Raw genomic sequence first — 21221 nt, forward strand, 5'->3', positions numbered from 1 at the left:
CAAAATTTAGATATTGTCCCATAGATTTATATGCCACAATCAAATTCAAGATCGCTTGAGAAATCTAGGAGGAGATAGATTTTGAAAATCGTCATTTTCGCATTTTTTGCCAAATTTGAAGTCACGTGACACGAAAACGAAAGCGAATCTCGAAAATCTGGCCCAACCAAATTTAGATATTGTCCCATAGATTCATATGCCACAATCAAATTCAAGATCGCTTGAGAAATGGCGGAGGAGATAAAATTTGAAAATCGTCATTTTCGCAATGGACGGATCGAAGGACATCTACACCCATATTATTAGGTAATGCTCGAAGAGATGACCTAAAAAGCATGGGAAATAATTTTTTTGAAAGCATGAAAAACATACTCTGACTACCCACAAACAGCACAATTAAGAGTATCCATAAAAAGTATCCAACATACAGGTTGTGAAAAGTTCGCGCGCGCGCGGGGGTGTGTGTGTGTGTGTGTGTGTGTGTGTGTGTGTGTGTGTGTGTGTGTGTGTGTGTGTGTGTGTGTGTGTGTGTGTGTGTGTGTGTGTGTGTGTGTGTGTGTGTGTGTGTGTGTGTGTCCACATATAATAGTTGGGTATGCAGACACATTGTAAGCAATAACAAACCATGCTTCCCCATTGTCTCAGGCCGCTCACCTGCGTTTTTCCCATCTACTTATTTATATTTTCATTTACATATTCTTTCCGATGGTTCTGCGATTTTCCCTGGTATATCGGCTTCAATGTTCGGCGGCACGCAAAATTACGAAGGTTACCCATTCCCTCAGGTTGCTCACCTGCATTTTTTCATGGGATGCACCTCATCCAATAGATGAGGATATATATATATATATATATATATATATATATATATATATATATATATATATATATATATATATATATATATATATATATATAGTTGCGAATTCACACCCGCCGGCATGCGATCGGCCACGTGACTCGAATCGCAGCACGTCACCCGCCGGACGGACAATTCTGTCATGACCCTCTCGGACCAATGCCGGGAGCTAGTCACGGGTGGGCCTTTCGGCCTCACCACAGTCGTGCCAATCGGCCACCCGTGTGGGATAGGGTTGTTCGCCAAACTCGACCTACCTAAGTACCCACGCGGATGGTAAACCGGGCGATCGCACCTCGACGCAGGTCGACTCCGGACACGGGCCAATTAAGCGGTCCGTTCCGTACTATCAGGATAACCGAGCGATGTTATCGTTGGCCTCGACGGTTCCGATTAATTATCGGGCGTATTAAGCCCACGACGAACCCGTTACGTGAAGCAAGATGGAGATTCAAACGAAGGAAAGGACGCGGCGAAACGGGGAACAATCGGACAAGCACATTTAATACGGAAGCACGGAAGGCACGTATATTACAGTCACAGGGATACAATAAAAGCAATACACGTATTTCCAATCACCGTTAAGAAACACAAGCAAGGAACGATGCAGAGCTACAACCGAATATGATTTACTACACAGAACACGTATACAATTTTACTTCACCAGACTGGCGCCACACACACACGTTTACACAGAACCCAAAAGAAATAGAAGTCGCGACTTCCCTGAGCGTGTCGAGTCCCTGTCCGACGTCCGTCGACGGGGTCCCGCCTGGCCGCGACTCCGTGCCCGAGCGTGGTAGGCGAGTCCTCTCCTGCGTGCCTCGCGCCTGCACGTATTGGCCACTCAACGCCACGGACCGAGTGTTCGGCGCTATCCCAGCGCGGATAGAGGGGGGGGGGGGAAACGTGGATGGCCAAAGTCGGGAGAGGGGAATGGCGGACGCTCCTTCCCGCCAGCGGGGTCTTACGACTGCCCCACAAAAGACCCGGCCAGCGGCCACCAGGACGAGCGAGCTGGAAGACGAGAGCAACCATAAAGCAAGAGCATCCAACAAGCAAGAGCATCTACCAAGAAAGAGCATCGACAAAATGCTTCGCCCGTCTCCGACTTTTATATCCTCGGAGCTCCGCCCTGTTGCTCCGCCCCGTTCTTTGCTCCACCCCCTTCGAGGCGCTTCGAGAAAGGTCTCGAAGAGGGGCGTTCCTCCTCCCTGGCTGCGTCACACCGCGCATCCACCAATCGAGCGCCAGCTGCCCTCCCCTCGCTTCTCTCCCCTCACACCAAGTGTGGTGAAGAATGGCGCGAAAAGCCCACCGAGTGTCCTCGTTGGGTTTTATTTGAAATAAAAGATAGAGAAAGAAAAACGACTGACTCAAAGCATCGCAGCCCGAATGAATCACATATATTCCCTCTAAACAACGGGTTTGGGGCTAACTACACATGTACGTAAGACATATCTCACCTACGGGACCTGAATGGTGGTTTGCGAATTTCCACAGCCGTAACATTATCCCCTCCCCTTTTTACAGACTCGTCCCGAGTCGTCAAATTCTCGTGTGCCATCATGTGTAGTTCTCCCCGAGTACATTTTACCTACGGATCCCCGAGTGCGACATTCATGGTATTCGTGTCCCCAAAATAAATAACCTGAGGGCTGAGTAACTAACTAAACAAACCCACTCATACGGACGACTTAAATAAAATTGCCGGCGCCAGACAGTCATGCCGGGGGCGCACTCATATTTACAGTACATCTTAACCTTATAATTTACACTAAACCATGGCCCAGGATCAATGGACTCTGCAGGAAAAAGGTAAAAGTCAACGGTGAACCGGCGCACGGGCCGCCACTGCAGGCCCATGTTGTAGCTGCCTACAGGGCAGTCCCTGCAGCAAGCAAACTGTTGCTTTCTGATCCTGGCGCACATGGCAATTAACAGGGGGGGGGAAGCAAAATTGAACGGGGGCTGGTGAACAGGGGCAGCAGGCATGGCATGGCAAAGGCAGCAGGCAAACACAGCCTGCAGAACAAGGCCGTTGCAGGCAAACACAGCTGGCAGACGAACTGGCCGGCACAGGACTTGAAGCACAGCAGCTGCAGACGATCTGGCCGGCACAGGCCTTGCAGCAAAACAACTGCTGCCGATGAAGTGGGCCGGCCTTTGCCTTGCAGTGGAGGGAGTGCGGTGGTGCTGGCCACTCGGAAGGTGGGCTCGGACCTACCCTACGGTCTCCCTCCCAACCTATCGCCTTTGCCTGTCACTGTCCCTACCCACTCCCTTAATTTGTCAAAAACCAATTTAGCCCCAATTAATTATTTTTTATTTTTATTTCCTATCTCCCACTATAATTCGTCCCCTAACCCCCTTTTATCATCCTTGTTCGGCTAACCTATCGTCCCCTAGCCTACTCCCAACCCCTACGTTCCCTTCCCGGAGGGGAACAAGGGGGAGCTAGCATCCTGTGTCGAGGCCCAACGAAGCCTCAGAATGGCCTCCCCAGAGTTCAGCAATCTATAACACAAAGTGGGTCCAGCGGCCCTCAACGAGAGCGAAGGGATGGATGGTGCGGAGGGGTACACTTCCTAATCTACCCTAACCATTAACTATTAAACTACCCCGGGGCTTTCAACAAGCGCCTCTCGCTTAAGCTATTGGTTCGAAAAACCCAGATTCCTGTCGCCTGTGTTGGTGTCCTCACAATTTCGGGCCTCGCCCCCCAATTTTCTTTCCGTGCCATCACACGGTCTCATGGCTGGGACGCGTGGCTCCCCTTGGCAGGCATGACCCTCTGCTGAATCTCCAGCTATGGCACCCCCAGGCACTACACTGCCTCCAAGCCTACCAGCTCCGTAAACACCGGGGAGTGCCCTCCATGGAGACTCCCCTGAAATGCTCACGTGGCAAGCTGGCTTCCCGGGCCCCTTTCCGAGGGTCACCCATGCCCACAACACTCCCCACGTGGCTAATGGCGCCCCGGGCCCCCGCACCATGCGGGCGCACCCGTGCCCACTACGCTATCCCGGCCCCCCATGGGCCCTTGGCCTACTACGGCCGACTAGCCTGGTGCCCGGGGTACCCACTCAGCGATACTCACCTTTCGCAGCCACGCTCCCAGCCCGTCAACAGGGCTCCTGCACCCCTCCAAATGGGTTTAGAGCCTACACTCCCACCAACAGCAAAACGACCTCCATTTTGTCAATTTGACTAACTTCCCAACTCCCTCTACACTGACCCCAGGGTCCCTTGGGCAGGAGTCACTCCTCCCCCAATCACTCATCGCACCATGCATTCCACATTCGCTCCATACACACAGAACCACTGGCCTCACTCACTCATCATGTACTCACCTCACAACTTTTCAACACACACATCGCTGATCTCTGCCATCCTTCTATCTGCATCCCCTAACTAACTCGCGCTCCCACATCGTCCCTTACACTACAGCACTTCCCTTTTAACACTACGTAGCTAAACTACGTCCCCTCTACACACTCACAAGTCTGTCCATGTCCTCAAATCCTTATTTCCCATCCTAAATCTCAACTAAAACCCTCTAACTAATCCATTCCACGGGCCCCATGAGGACTTACCCCTGCCCCATGAAGCCGGTCTAATTAACACTAACCCTTCCCCCTAACTAGTGTCATCCTGTGCCCTGGTCAAGGGGATCATCCACCCCTTGCCCAGGAATCCTGTTCACCCGAAAGCGAGGCTTGCTTTTTTTTTTTTATTGTGCAGCACCAGCGCGGTAACTCGCAACCTGCACACCAGCGCGGCAATTCACAGCCGCGCACCTGTGGCGTGACATCATGGCAGTTGTTCGCGTCCCTCGTCCCTCATCCCTCTTGGACGGTACCATCCGGCAGGGATTCGCTCTCCTGCCGGATTCCAACCACACACGCAGCCATGACGTCATCCGGCGCAAAAAAAAAAAACACAAGCCTCACGTCTCGAGGGGTTCCCCACGTGAACACATGTGCTCTGCCCGTTGGAGCTTAACACAAGCTCGCGTGGAGAACCCGTCCGGTCCAAATCCGAAATCCTGCCTAAACTTTGTCCGTCCGCGGGATTGGCAAATCCACCGCTGGTGTTTCCGGACCGGGCTTCACTCCCGCAAGCGAGCAAGTGGCGGCCTCGTACGTTGCACGGCACGGACCTCGCGCTCGCTGCTGGGTGAACTCGGCGCAGTTTCCAGTCCAACTACAGCCGCCACTCGGCTTTTGTCCCTCTGTCGCCGTTGTCATCGCCATTCCACCCACGCACACCTGCGTGTCACGACGCTCACACACCACTCCATTACATTCACACCGGGAGACACGGCTGCATGCCCACGCATGCCCACCGTCATCTCCCTCACACACAGTGACCTCACACACGCTGTCTCCCTCACACTCGGCCGCTCACTCACTCGTGCCATTTTCCTCACATACACCATACCACTCAAACACGCGGGGGAACTCACCCGCAGTGCCTCATCCACACACGGCGTGCTGGAAAGCACGCCCTTCGGCACACTCCCCACCACACCACTCACACACGGGATCGCTTCCACACACGTGGGCACACTCACACCTTGCATCACACACACAGGGACAACCACACTGGGGATTTGTGCCACCCCAAGGGTTTCCGGGGCCTCCATACCCCCCAAGCTCTCTATGCACCCGTCTACAGCACTCATCCCCTCAACTCCGCGAAGCATGACCAAACCCACCTGGTCGTGACTCGCTTCAAGGGAGCATCGCGGCTCCCTCCGTTCCCGAAGGAGGCTATCCAACTGCTCCCACCGGGTCCCTACACGTTCTGCGAGCTCACCCCCATTATCCTCCACTACCTCTGTGTGTGTGTGCTCGTCTTTACCCCTGTCCAATTCACTCTCTATCTTCCATGTCTCTGGCAATACTTTCATTTCCTTCTTTGTCTTTGTTACTTCCCTCGTCTGCATTTTTATTTGTGTTTCCTTTATCCGGGTTGGTCCTAATTGTTCCTTCATCCGACGAGTGGCGTCGATTAAGTCCTGCACCACCGACATTGCTCCTTGTGGTGCTGTCACACATCCCACCTTATTGCGTTGTTCTGCTTCCTGGCTCCTTCTGAGTCGTTCCTCCTCTCGGAACTTTGAGTTCTTCATTCTCCCTCTGGAGTTTTTCATTCTCCGTGGACTCCAATCTTGCTCCCCGTTTTCGTTGTTCAATTTCCAACTCACATTGTTCCTGTTTCCTGCCCCACAGTTTCTCCTGCTCTTCATTTTCCAATCTTATCGTTTCTTTGGCTCATTTCCTTCCTGTGTTTCATTCGCTGTTCTCTCACTACTCTTCCTTGTTTCCTCTCCTGTCTTTCCTTCTCCAGTTTTGTTGTTTGCTTCATTTGGTTAATCTCCCTTTTGTGTTTCATTTGCTGTTCTCTCACTACTCTTCCTCGTTTCCTCTCCTGTCTTTCCTTCTCCAGTTTCATGGTTTTCTTAATTTGGTTCATCTCCATTTTGTGTTTCATTCGCTGTTCTTTGTCTATCTCCTCGCACTCCAGCCTCGCCTTTAATTTCAATTGGTCAACCTCGGCTTCATGTTCCTTTTGTTTTCTTTCCCATTGTTCCTCTCGTTCTTCCCTCTCCAATCTCCTTGTGTCCTTCAATCTTCTGATTTCTGCTTCCTGCTTCATTCCTTGCTCCTTCAACTTCTCCTCGTATTCCAAGCTATTTTTCCCTTTTGTCGTTCAGTTTCAACTTCATACTCTTTCAGTTTTTTATTCCACTGTCTCTCTTGTTCCTCGTTCTGCAATCTCATCGTTTCCTTTAATTAACGGATTTCTTTCTCCTGTCTCATTCGTTCTTCCATCATTACTCTTTCTTGCATCTAATTCTTTAATCTGGCCTTCGCTTCCAGCTGTTCGATCTGTACAGTGTGATTCCTTAACGTTTCATTCTCTGCTGTCGTTCTTTCTTCTCTCACCATCCTCAACTCGTTGTGTAATTCCGTCTCTTTGTTTTGGTGTTTCTGTAACTCAGAAGCTTTCTTTTCCAATTCCTTTCTCATCTCCGCACACTCCGACTTTGCTTTGGCTTCTAATTGTTCAATCTGCTCAGTGTGGTTCCTTAACGTTTCATTCTCTGTTGTCGTTCTTTCTTCTCTCACCATCCTCAACTCGTTTTGTAATTCCGTCTCTTTGTTTTGGTGTTTCTGTAACTCAGAAGCTTTCTTTTCCAATTCCTTTCTCAATTTGCGTGCTTCTTCACTCATTTCATCTCTTCTTTCCACCGCTTCCCTCCTCAATTCGTCCCTTTTTTTACTGTCTTCATTTAGTTTTTTCTGCCATTCCTTTCCCATTCTTATCTCCCCTTCCAGGATTTCTCTTTTAAACTGGCTTGCCCTTACCTCTCGCTTCAGTAGTTCCAATTCCCCATCTTGTTTGCGTTTTTCCTTTTCGAGCTTTGTTTTCCTTTCTCCTTCCTCCCTCAATTCTCCCTGCAGTTCTTTGAACTGTTTTGACTTTTGCAGCAATTCCTCCGTCCTTTCCTCCAGCTGTCTCTCTCCTCTTTTTATCTTCCATTCTAGGCTTTCTCTTTCCTGATTGCCTGTTCTTATCTCTTCCTTTAATTGTTCCAACTCTCCATCGTGTTCATATTTTTTCTCTTCCAACTGTATTTCCCTCACTCTCCCCTCCAGGTTCTTTGAACCGCCTTGCTTCCTCCAATAATTTTTCCATTAGTTGTTTTACTTCCAAGTCGTGCTCCTTTTGTTTCTTTTCGAGCTCGGTTTTCCATTCTTCCTCCCATTGTTTCCTATCCTGGGAGATACCAATCTGCTGTTCCTCTATTCTTTTGTTCAGTTTGCTCTTCGCATATTCCAACTGACGGGTATAAAACACTACCAAATTATTTTTCCCACATAGTTCGTCAAACTCTATTGGCCAAGTCATGTTTTTGCCACCGAATTTGTTCCAGTAAATCGTCCAATCGCTGTGTTCCCCCGTACACGTAATTTTTCTGAAGCTTGTCTGCGTGCCGTTGTGACTCGTCCACTCCACTTTGCACCTCCTCGACATATTCTTCATAACGCCTCACCTTTTCCAAGACATCCCCCAATTGTGCCTGAAGCCTGCCAATGCTCGGAGTCATCCTGCCACGCCTGCCATGGCACATGCCGTGACCACGTGGTTTGAACCGGTGACTGGGAGCTCACGCCTCGTGCTGTGCCGTTAGTTGTGCTATTAATATCAGCCCGCTCCGTGCTGCGCTGAGGTGCGATCACGCTGCCATTGTGCGACTCTGTTTGCCGGCAAAGTTCGTGCTCAAGCCGCTCCCATTGACCACAGTTAGTGGTGGGGTTATAATTATAAATAGAACCGACCTGGGCCATGGATCCTACATTTCTACACATTTCTACCCCAGGCACCCGCTCGCCTTGAGACTCCATCTTATTTCTCGTAAGGGGTTAATTTAGCTCGCTCGTAATTTGGAGGGAATCGGGGGTCGCTCCTCTCACCCCTGGACCGATTCTCGTGAATTTAGCTGGAGACAGGAGAGTTTGTTATCCCACTTCTGACACCAGTGTTGCGAATTCGCGCCCGCCGGTGTGCGATCGCCACGTGACTCGAATCGCGGCACGTCGCCCACCGGACGGACAATTCTGTCGTGAGCTAGTCACGGGTGGGCCTTTCGGCCTGACCACGGTCGTGCCAATCGGCCACCCGCGTGGGATAGGGTTGTTCGCCAAACTCGACCTACCTAAGTACCCACGCGGATGGTAAACCGGGCGATCACACCTCGCCGCAGGTTGACTCCGGACACGGGCCGCTTAAGCGGTCCGTTCCGTACTATCGGGATAACCGAGCGGTGTTATCGTCGGCCTCGACGGTTCCGATTAATTATTGGGCGTATTAAGCCCATGACGAACCCGTTACGTGAAGTAAGATGGAGATTCAAATGAAGGAAAAGACGAAGCGAAACGGGGAACAATCGGACAAGCACATTTAATACGGAAGCACGGAAGGCACATATATTACAGTCACAGGGATGCAATAAAAGCAATACACGTATTTACAATCACCGTAAAGAAACACAAGCAAGGAACGATGCAGAGCTACAACCGAATATGATTTACCACACAGAACACTTATACAATTTTACTTCACCAGACTGGCGCCACACACACATGTTTACACAGAACCCAAAAGAAATGGAAGTCGCGACTTCCCTGAGCGTGTCGAGTCCCTCTACGACGTCCGTCGACGGGGTCCTGCCTGGCCGCGACTCCATGCCCGAGCGTGGTAGGCGAGTCCTCTCCTGCGTGCCTCGCGCCTGCACGTGTTGGCCACTCGACGCCACGGACCGAGTGTTCGGCACTATCCCAGCGCGGATAGAGGGGGGAGGGGGGGAAATGTGTATGGCCAAAGTCGGGAGAGGGGAATGGTGGACGCTCCTTCCCGCCAGCGGGGTCTTACAACTGCCCCACAAAAGACCCGGCCAGCGGCCACCAGGACGAGCGAGCCGGAAGACGAGAGCAACCACGAAGCAAGAGCATCCACCAAGCAAGAGCATCGACAAAACTGCTTCGCCCGTCTCTGACTTTTATATCCTCGGAGCTCCGCCCTGTTGCTCTGCCCCATTCTTTGCTCCATCCCCCTTCGAGGCGCTTCGAGAAAGGTCTCGAAGAGGGGCGTTCCTCCTCCCTGGCCGCGTCACACCGCGCATCCACCAATCGAGTGCCAGCTGCCCTCCTCTCGCTTCTCTCCCCTCACACCAAGTGCGGAGAAGAATGGCGCGAAAAGCCCACCGAGCGTCCTCGTTGGGTTTTATTTGAAATAAAAGATAGAGAAAGAAAAACGACTGACTCAAAGCGTCGCAGCCCGAATGAATCACATATATTCCCTCTAAACAACGGGTTTGGGGCTAACTACACATGTTCTAAAGAGATATCCCACCTACGGGACCTGAATGGTGGTTTGCGAATTTCCACAGCCGTAACAATATATATATATATATATATATATATATATATATATATATATATATATATATATATATATATATTGTTACGGCTGTGGAAATTCGCATTACACCATAAAGGTGTAATGGCGGACCTCGCGGACCTGGCCGCTCCTCTCGGTCCCGCGCACATTTGGCCTACGGGCCTGTCTGCCTCCTTGTCTGTGAGGGTGGCTTCCTTCTTTTGCTTTTGTGTAAATGTGTGTTGGCACCATCTGTGAAGTAAAACTGTGTAGGTGTTGCCGTGTGTACGCGTTAGGTCGGTGTCAACTGTTTTCTTCTTGCCTTTGCTTTTTGTGTATGGCTGTATATACGTGCTTTCCGTGTGTTGCGTAATAAAATGCTTGCTTGTTGAACTGTGCCGGTTTCGCTTCGTCTTTTCTCCATTTGAATCTCCATCTTGCATCACGTAAGGGGTTCGTAGTGGGTTCAACATCCCGGTAACTAATCGGAACCGTTAAGGCCGACGATAACACCGCTCGGTTATCACTGTAGCACGGAACGGACCGCTTAAGCGGTTTGTGTCCAGAGTCGGCCTGTGGCGTGGTACGATCGCCCGTTCGACCATTCGCGCAGGTACTTGGGTAGATCGAATTTGGCGAGCAACCCTATCCTGCGCGGTTGGGCAATTGGCACGATCGTGGTGAGGTTAAACCCCCACCCGTGACTAGCTCCCGGCGTTGTGCCGAGAGGGTCACGACTGAATTGTCCGTCCGGTGGGCGACATGCCGCGATTCGAGTTACGTGGCCGATCGCACGCCGGCGGGCGCGAATTCGCAACAATACATATGTGTGTATGTATGTATGTATGTATGTATGTATGTATGTATGTATGTATGTATATGTTCCCGAAATACAGCCAAAACGGTACACGATAGCGCAAAAAATTTAGGGCCACCTTACTGACCATTCGCCTGCGGTGTGCAGTATCAACTTTTGTTCAAATCGGGCAACGAAAAAAATGTATTTAAAAAATAAGTTCCTGATTCAGTCAAGTACTCTTCGGGAGTATTTGATCAATGCAAACAACCTCAGTGGTATAGTTCACTGGAGCTATCTTTTAATTTTTTTTGAAATGATTTTTTTTTCATCAACCACTGTCACAACGGGAAACCAGCGGTTTCACGGATCGTCTAGTATTATATTTATATATATATATATATATATATATATATATATATATATATATATATATACATATACATATATATATATATATATATATATATATATATATATATATATATATATATATATATATATATATATATATATATATATATATATATATACACAGAGACAGTGTATATGTATAGATAGTGTATATATGTGTATGTAGAAAATGTGTGTGTATATGTATATATATATATATATATATATATATATATATATATATATATATATATATATATATATATATATATATATATATATATATATATATGAAAGTGGGTGTATTACCATTCAAATCCTTGGTGGAAGACTATAAAACAGGAAAGCATCATCACAAGAGTCAAAAGCTGAGAAAACAGGTCATGAATGGAATGTTAAGGAAGCAGTTGAAGCAGTGAAGGAAGCAATCACTGCAATTGAAAGAAGTGATTGGCCATATACAGAGTGGTACAAAGGGATTTGGATTTGGTGAAGTTAATACTCAGCTGTGGTCAAACGCGAGTAAAATAGAGGAAAGGGACATGGTCATCCAAGAGATAAAAAATGAGGAAGATAATTTGCGAATCCAGAAAGCTGTACAGCAGGCTCAGCAAGGCCAATGGACAGCTTGGGATTATACTCACTCTGAAGATCGCTTTCTTGATGTGATATCTGGTATACCACCCCTTTGAGAATCAGTTATATTTGCAGAGCTACTTATGATGTAGTCTCATATCCAGTAAATTTAGTGTGATGGTCCAAGATAGATGAGGATAAATGTCCTCTATGCAGGGGTAGACAGACACTGGAACATATTTTGTCGGCATGTACAGTGTCTTTAGCAAGGGGAAGATTTACATGGCATCAGAATAGAGTCCTCAAGAAGATATTCGAAAGTATATTTGTAAGAGGCAGTAGGAAAGACCAATACACAGAAAGTGAAGGAATTTACAACAGCATTCATAAGAGGATCTGGGCAGAAAACACCTGAGCACCAAAGTATAACTGTGGTGTGCAATACCCCAGTTTTAGGTACAGTATATTAGACTATGCACAGGATTGGAAAGAAGCAGCAGATCTGGAAGATTTCAGAATGTAACCCGATGCAATTCGTACATGCCAGAAGCTCCCGGACATAGTTCTCAGTTCTGTAACTTGCAAAACATGCATTTTCATGGAAATCACAGTACCATGAGTCGAGAATAGATGAACAGCAAGAATGCAAGGTATACAAGTATGCAGACCCAGTTCAATAATTGAAAAATAGTTACAGGATGGTTCGCCTCTCTGTTCTGGAGGTTGGTGCAAGGGGCTTTGTAGGAGCATCACTGCATAGTCTTTTGCAAGCATCGGGCCTGAATCAGAGGAAGATTAATAGAGTTCTCAAAGAAATGGAAATAATTGCTGAATATATTGTGTTGGGTTTGGCTGAAAAGGATTGAGAGGGATTGGTTGATTATGAATGAGTGTCCTCCAACTTTAGGGATTTATGGTTCAATCCTGTTCAATCCTGCTTATGAGCCAAAAAGTGCAAAACAGCAGAAGAACACTGGGGAGTCATGACCCCAGTGTGGCTTGGCCCCCTGAGAGTGTCAGAAAGTTAAAGACCAACACACTTGTTTGAGGGGGGCTCTTTTCCTCTGAAGATTCTCTGCTGTTTCGCCCCTTATGAGTTTCTTGCTCATATATATAATCTATTACTGCCTCATCTATTAAGTCTATTTATAGTGTCCCTTTTTCTAAACAGGATCGAAGGCTCATAGTGGATCTCCACTCCCCCCCCCCCACCCCACAAACACACACATGTACATACAGATGACATGATACACAACACAGGACTGTTAGACAAAATAATCACAGCCACTGAGCTTGGGGGAAGTGCTGTCACACAATTTTAATGGGCACAGTAATGGGAAAATGGATAAAAATCAAGATGATTTGATGACAGAATTGAAAGCATGCAGGGCCAAATTAAATGCATGCGGGGCACGTTTCAAGAATAAAATTGATGATTTTGGAGAGTAAATTGTTCAGAATACTGAAATTCTCCAGGAATGTGGAAATGGCCCAAATAAACGTTGTGTCAATGTGGATGTCGCTCAACTCCAGAGCAGACTTTCCCTGAGATAAGGCAGATGGAGGGATTAGTGGCGAGGGAGAAGCAAATAGGCACCATGGTGTGTAAGGCAACAACTGTGGTGTGAGCAACGGTGCTCATGGGTGCACGGCTAGACCCTGCAGGAGTCCTGACGTGCCCAGGACCGACAGGATGCAGCCCGACACCAGCTTTGGTGTATGCGCAGGTACTTAAACCTGAACCGGTGAGTGGCGGGTAAGCCTGTGCAGTGTGGGAGCGAGGCCGGACCTATGCCAGCGAGTGAGGCTGCGTCCATTGAGGTTTGCAAACTGGTGTTGGAGAGGGTCGTGCGATTAGAAAAAGAAAGGGCATTGTTCTAATGTGTCAGACTGAACCCGGGAATTGGTTTTAAAATGGCCGCTCGTGTTTAAAATGGTGAGAAAGGACGACAGAGGATAGGAGCCCCAATGCTGGTAGCAGCTGCAGGGAGGAGTTAGCAGGTCCTAGCGCTTCGCACTTTCTATGGGCATCATAAACTGTTTGGCCAGTGGACTGCAGGTCATGGTGGCTCGATGGGCTCTCGAGCCCTGGAGTGGGACGGAAGAGTTTTTTTTAAATATCGGGGCCACCCACATGGTAGGACGGCCTGGAAGATGACACGCCGACAGAAGTGGCGACCAATGACAGAACCCCCCCCCCCCCCCACAAAGGCGGTCCCAGAGGGGCTGTGACCACACTAACGCTCACCAGTTGGAGCTTCACCACCAGGATAACAACATCTCTCTCTTTACCTCTGCTTGGTTGCTGTCTTCTCACAATCCATCGACTCCACAACATTTCTCCTGCCACCCTGTCTGTCTTAAGCTATACCAGCTCTGTGTGCCAGAGATTGGCAATGCCACTAGCTTCGTGCCTGCCTCAAGCCCTAACATGCCCCTTTGTTCATGTGAGAATCTGACATTTCACTATCACTAGATGACCCGTGAACCCGTTGGGATCCCGTTGTGACAGCGGTTGATAAACAAAATAATAATTAAAAAAAAGGATAGCTCCAGCGAACTATACCGCTGACGATGTTTGCATTGATCAAATAATCCTGAAGAGTACTTGACTGAATCGGGAATTGATTTTTTAATAATTTTTTTCGTTGCCCGATTTGAACGAAACTTGATACTGCACACCACAGGAGAATGGTGAGTAAGGTGGCCCTAAAATTTTTGCACTATCATGGACCGTTTTGGCTGTATTTCAGGAACATACATACATACTGTTGTGGGCCGGGGGTCGGTGGCGAGAATGACCGCTAGGTGGGGGAGGTTACGCCGTCTCTCCCAGACTCCCCGAAATTGTAAGCCATCGCTCCGGATAATTCCATGAGCTGGCGGGTCGCTGAAGGCCTAAGTCACATTTGCCACGGCGGCCGTGGGGTCTTCAAAATCTACAGCCACTAGCAATTATACGGCGGCCGCAGTATTTCCACAGTCACACAATGTAGCAGTCACATATGTTTTTATTTTTCGGGGAGCCGCACGGCATATTTAGAAATTGTGGAGACCGAAAACGTGGGGTTGCCTTACGGTCTTTGATTTGATGTCGCACGGTGACCTTCAGGGGGCCCTGCGGCAGCCATAGAATTTTCAAGGCAGAGGCAAGGTAGCCTCAAGGTGCCCGCAAGGTGACCGCAGTGGGGCCCTAAGGCAAACGTGCGGCCAGACGGACTGTAACGAGTGGGTTAATTTTTATTTATTTATTTTTTTACCAGTTTTTTTTTTTCAGCTGGTCAAATTGCTACGGCGAACGTAGAAATGAAAAAAGTAACAACTCCGCGTTATAATTCCACGGCGACCCCTACGGCCTGTAAAAGATAGCCAAACGGCGTAGGGCCACCCTGAGGCCACTGCAGAAACTCTGTGGCCGCCGCATGTTTCTGTCAATTCAGAGGGCGTGCGGCCGCCGTATCCTCGCCGTAGAGCAAATGTGACTTAGGCAGAACCAACCGTGGACGCCAATATCTCAACCACGTAGCGTAGGGTCTGTTCGTCTCAAACCAATTTACCTAATTAACTACGCGATTTCGACTACCAGGGAAACGACGCCATCGGCACGTCTTGCTCAAATCGGGTCACTCTACCGACTGCGGTAGAGTTCCAACTACTGACTACCAACTCCAGTTCAGGTGCAGCCGAGCGGAAACCGCCAAAGCTGTGCCGGCTATGATAGACCGATTAGCGGGGATGAAACCCCACTTAAACTCAGACCCGGACCATGCTGGACCAATGTAAGAAGGGACAGAAACGGACTGGGAACATTTCTAATAAATTTATTAACAGTAAAATAAAGACAAAGGCAAGACTTGACGCGAATATGCCAGCAGGGAAATATTTACAATAAGCAAAAAACACTTACTCAGTTCTACTTAAAGACGAGCCCACATGCAGACACACACACACACACACACACACACACACACACACACACACACACACACACACACACACACACACACACACACACACACACACACACACACACACACAGAAAAGAAATCCGAGTCTTTATTTGACCCTCACAGCCGTGAGGAGACACAAATTGGGGGTCAGAGTTCGGTGGGTACCTGGTCGTCGGAGGGAAAGCGTGCTCTGTAGTGCGGTACCTGCCAAAGGTCTTCGGTTTGGTCCCAGTCGCACATGTGGGACTCGTGGCCTGTGGCAGAACTTGTGTGGCGAATAGTCGGGGTCCACAGAACTCCTCTCCCTGTAATAGCCACCGTGAAGAACGAACCAGACTACTCACAGCCACCGTGAAGAAAGAACCAGACTGCTCACAGCCACCATGAAAACTCCTGGTCCAACCACCGTGAAAATTCCTCTCCACCGAACTCCCAGAACTCACGACCGATCCCCCTCAGAACTCTCGACCAATCCCCCTCAGAACTGAGGATGGCGTCGTAACTTTTATGGACCTCCCTCAGCGGGGAGGGGCCTTGGTGAAACTGACGTCACTGTTCGCTCCGATTGGACGGGGCTTCCATGGGTTCGCCCTTTCTGGGCGGGATTTCGGCCATACCGGGAAGCCTGCCCACTCCACACGTGCGGACTCACCCAAAAAGGTATTTCACAAAGATTTTGCCTCGAAACAGCGAGTCGCCGGTTGGGTGGGTGAAGCGCTTGTTCAGTGGTGTTGTCGGTTTGTTTGTTGGATGGTCTTAGATGGTTTGTTGGATGTTTCATTGGATTTCATTCATGAGATAAAGATTTAATAACCTACCTAAAAGGACATCGCAATGCACACCTTTGATTCTCCCACAAGACAAAAAGGAAAGGGATCTGATTACACATGTACTTAATGGGATAACTGACTTTTGGGACCTGTATGTTGAATGCAAATGGTTTCCAGATCCATAATACATACATGATGAGAGTTTAATAATATATAGATAAGGGGGTTAGGCTTTATTTTGTTATTTTGTACATGTCCCATCATCCCTATTCGTGTCTGCTGATGGCTTTGTTTGTTCCATCTTATTTATTGATAGTCTTGTCCAGACACATTTCATTATAAATAAACCACATTAATTTTAAGAAGCGTCTTCCTGCCTTTTTGCTTTTCACATGCATCCCACCGCCAATGTCTGCTTTGTTTGGGTAAATATTGGGGGATCTTAGAATGAAATGAACCCAGTAAATCTAATCACCCCGTCTCAGTCCTTTGCAGGGGTCCTGTACCCCCGGCTTCGCAGGGGTCCTTGTTAATGGCCCGTCTGATGAGACAATAATTTTCAACACAAAAAAGCATTGAATATACCTGCAGAGATGTGAACGAGATGCCTAATGAAGGTGAAACACTGAACAACCCACTACAATGCAATGACCAGTGGATTGGCCACATATGTTGGACATTCACCAGATCATACACTGAAATATAATATTTACTTGACCACAAAAAAGTGAGTTCGAACCTGCATTCCTAACTGACCTTGCGAGAAATTACAAAGAACAAGCGCATTTAGAAAACGTACCACTTGAAAGAGAAAAGGCATGGAACACAGCCACGAAAATTGCTAAAATGTCAAAGGAAAACTATTTTTAAAAATTACCAACAATTACTTGAACATGTCAAAAAGAGTGAGAATAACTTAAAATTATCCAAAAACACTAATGTAAGAATAGCTGTACAGACAAGAGCATCACAACATGTGCAGGGTAATCCACCTGCAAAACAATTTCAACTTCTCAGTCTGCATGTCGCAGAAAGCATCATCAACGATCTCAACAAAAGAAACCTAAATGACTGACTATTCCATCTGGTATGACAATATTCAGATATGAAAGAAAAAAAAATACACGCGTGCGGGAGTGACAGTCATCTCTGCGAGAAACTAGACTAATTGCATAAAACATTTTATGTGGATTGCGCATTTCGCACATCTATTCGACTGTTCGATATTTGAGCATTACATATTTTCAGTTTTGACTGTCAAAGATACGTGCTTCCACGTAATAACAAATGAAATCGATATTAATATCAGGTACGGTTATGGGACGGTTATTAATGTCAGGTACGGTTTTTGCAAACTTTGAAGTCACGTGACACGAAAACGAAAGCGAAATTCGAAAATCCGTCCCAAACAAATTTAGATATTGTCCCATAGATTCATATGCCACAATCAAATTCAATATCGCTTGAGAAATGTAGGAGGAGATAGATTTTGAAAATCGTCATTTTCGCATTTTTGGCCAACTTTGAAGTCACGTGACACGAAAACGAAAGCGAATATCGAAAATCCGGCCCAACCAAAATTTAGATATTGTCCCATAGATTCATATGCTACAATCAAATTCAAGATCGCTTGAGAAATGTAGGAGATAGAATTTGAACATAGTCATTTTCGCAACTTCAAAGGCCTCGTGACCTTGACTTTGACCTTCGGTGACCTTGAAAGTCATACCATTGTGTACGTCTCATCGACCTCTATCAGGATTCACTAATGACCAGATCTCCCGCTTCAGCTTCATTGTGAACGGATGTACGGACGGATCGAAGGACGGACGGACGGATAGCGTTCTGGGCCCTGTTCTTTTTCTGGTTTTCATCAATGATCTCTCGGACTCTCTGGAAAATCCTCTAATTCTCTTTGCCGACGACTCCACCCTCTGCCGTACCATCTGTCATCCCTCAGACCGGCAAGCAGCAGCTTCTTCGCTCACTGCAGATCTGGATAAAATCACAAACTGGTCCAACACATGGAACACGTCTTTCAATCCAGACAAATCTCACACTCTCACTATGTCTCTTCGAAAGGACCGTTTACAAAACCCCCCCATCCACTTTCTCAACAATCCTCTGGAAGAAGTCTTTTCTTTCAAGCTTCTGGGTCTCACTATCTGCCATGACCTTTCCTGGGAAAGTCACATTTCCAACCTCGCCTCAAAAGCCAGTCGCCGACTGGGAATCCTCCGTCGTGCAAAGTCCTTCCTCGGCCCTCTTGAGTTCCTGACCACTTACAAAGCTTTTGTCCGTAGCCTGATGGAGTACTGCTCTCCCCTCTGGGCTGGTGCTCCTGCCTCCCACTTTTCTCGGCTTCACGCTGTCGAAACCAGGGCATTTAAGATCATCGGCATCTCCCGCAATGAAGCTGAGTCTTTGGGCCTCTCACTCAATCACCGCAGGTTGGTCGGTGATCTTTCTGTCTTCTACCGACTCCTCTCCAGCCTTGCCGCCCCTGCTCTCTCTGCGATTTGTCCCCACCGCATTTCCACAGGGCGCTCAAGGTCCGCCAACAACCCCCTTCTGGTAAAACTACCAAAATCACGAATCACTGCTCATCTTCACTCTTTCATTCCTCTTTTTTCCCACCTTTGGAATAAACTTCCTCACTCTATTCTTTCCCATTCTTCCCTCCAGGCTTTCAAAACAGCTGTTCACCACCATCTCTTATCTTCCCCCATCCAAATCCTCGATCTTTTCTACCCCCGATAATCCACCCAAGCCCACTTCCTTCAATTCTCCTGCTTTCCTTCCTGAAAGTCCCTGAAATGTCCATCTTCTCTTCGCCATGTTCCCCGTCCCATCCCCATCCCTCTCCCTTCCACAGTTCACCTAATGTGTCTGTTCCCCACTGTTTTGTCCCTTCCACTCCCGCCCCTCTTGTCTAATGCCTCCTTGCTGTGAGTTGTGTGTTAGCTCTCATATGAGCCTCGACCAAGGTATACAAAAAAAAATAAAAAATAAAAAATAAAAAAAGACATCGACACCCATATTATTAGGTCATGCTCGAAGAGATGACCTAAAAAAATTGAAAGAAAAAAGGAAGTGATAATAGCAAATCAGAAGTTTTGTTTAAAAGGCTAATAAAGAACTAAAGTGGTCAATTGTACCTGGACCTCAAAAATGTCAGGAAGAGAACATGGACACCGAGGAAAATACACTTATTAATTATACTGACTTATTAATTATACCATTAATAAGTCAGAGTGACTGGACGAGTTAAAAACAACTTCGTGGAATGTTTGGATGAGATGCAAGAAAACATCACAACAAAAGAGATACAACTGGAAATTGTCTGGTTTCACTGACACTGCAAAAAAAGCACCCTTGGAGGAAAGTGGGACACCTGAAAACACTACGATGTGGAAATATCGCCGACGCGATGATGTGGGGTACCTGAAAATACTCCTGTAATCAAACTTGAAGACATCACAACTTGTTGCTTTAAATGAACTCTAAGCACCCGCTTCCGAGGGGAGAGGCCAGGGGGGTTATGTTATTATGCTTATTCAAACGTGTAATTCAAAACACCTCTCGCTGCATAATTCAAAACTCACTGCACTGAAAAACGTGGGGACAAGAATACTGCACAGAACTGTAAATGGTGAGAACTTGTAATACCTGGAGGTGGTGCTACACAATACACATTTACATAGAAAACTTGCGTGGCCCCAACCCCTTCCTCACAAAGACCACCAGCAAAGAAAAACACCCCAATACACTAATTGGGGTCATGGTGATCTGATGTAGAAAGTCTGGATGTAATCGGCCCAGAACTGTAGGAGTTGTGCGACACGCACACGCAAAGTCCCAGTCCCAGTCCTTGAATTATGATAATAATTATGACGCCTGAAAAATAAAATGAGAACTGGGAGGGACTTGTTCTGTCTTTTGATGGCCACTTAAGGATGTTACAACGAATAAGAGAAAACAAATGAAGCAGAGGTGGGATGTTGTACCTGGATTGATATGTGCATCTGGCCTCTCTCTGCGGAGGAGAAGGGAGCTCAGGTCAGCTGAATGCGGACCATCGATACGTTCACACTGGCCATTCTCACAATCTGCTGGGAGAGAAATGGAGGTCAAAGGTTCACTGAAAGAAGAGGGCAAAAGGCCAGTCAGCTTTAGATAATGGTACTATTAACAATGGAAGACTTACCCCTCCACATCTATCATGAGTGCTGGTGGGATGGTCAAGAGGTATGCACACCCACCTCCTGAGCCTGAGTTCAAATTCTGACACAGCTATAAAGTGCCATCCTGGTGACTTGCAGGCAGGGTGAGGCATCAATGTGTGAACATCCCTCTGATGGACATTAAACTGGGCGTCCCATCTGCCAGCATTAGTTGGTGAACATTAAATATCCCACAGTATCCTTCGCAAAGAGTAGGCGAGCTATCGCCGGCACCATGGACAAATTCCAAATTCATGCTCTCACCTACAGGAGGCAGTGCATCAGAGGCACAGCTATGCTCCCAGCAATGATGCAACCAGCAGCCAGAGGCTGCATACGATTGAAGGAATAAATCTATCATGACATAATTGGTGTTATATAACTCAACATTAGAATATATAACATTCATGACTCATTTAACCATTGATAAAATCTACCAGCACAGGGTAGAAACACAATAGGCTGTATAGTATGTGAGATTGCATGAGTTATTACGTCGGCTACTGAACAGGGGAGCAGAGGTTATGTTTTCTCCTGTCTGTCTGTTTGTTTGTTTGTGTGCAGGATATCTCAAAAGGTTGTGGACGGATTCAGATGAAATTTTGTGGACAGGTTGGGTGTGTGACAAGGACAAACTGATTAGATTTTGGTGAAGATCCGGATCCGGATCCAGGTTACGAGAATGTTTTTTAATCTCCAAAG

At 47.4% G+C, this 21221-nt stretch overlaps 1 protein-coding gene across 5 annotated transcripts in view; it reads right to left on the bottom strand.

Annotated features, from left to right (window-relative positions):
* LOC147031483 (uncharacterized) overlaps positions 1-21221 on the bottom strand; it is a 158433-nt gene that overhangs the window by 83011 nt on the left and 54201 nt on the right. For 4 of the 5 annotated variants that reach the window (XM_085863959.1, XM_085863943.1, XM_085863977.1 and 1 more), the window contains exon 2: positions 20304-20408. In XM_085863959.1, the coding sequence (XP_085720085.1) occupies positions 20304-20408 (105 nt within the window). The remainder of the gene's footprint in view (positions 1-20303; positions 20409-21221) is intronic. The other variant, XM_085863950.1, reaches the window with a different exon arrangement.

Source organism: Eptatretus burgeri, chromosome 2 (assembly GCF_056783735.1).
Source record: "Eptatretus burgeri isolate ZD-2024b chromosome 2, Ebu_testis_v1, whole genome shotgun sequence".
Taxonomy (NCBI): domain Eukaryota; kingdom Metazoa; phylum Chordata; class Myxini; order Myxiniformes; family Myxinidae; genus Eptatretus; species Eptatretus burgeri.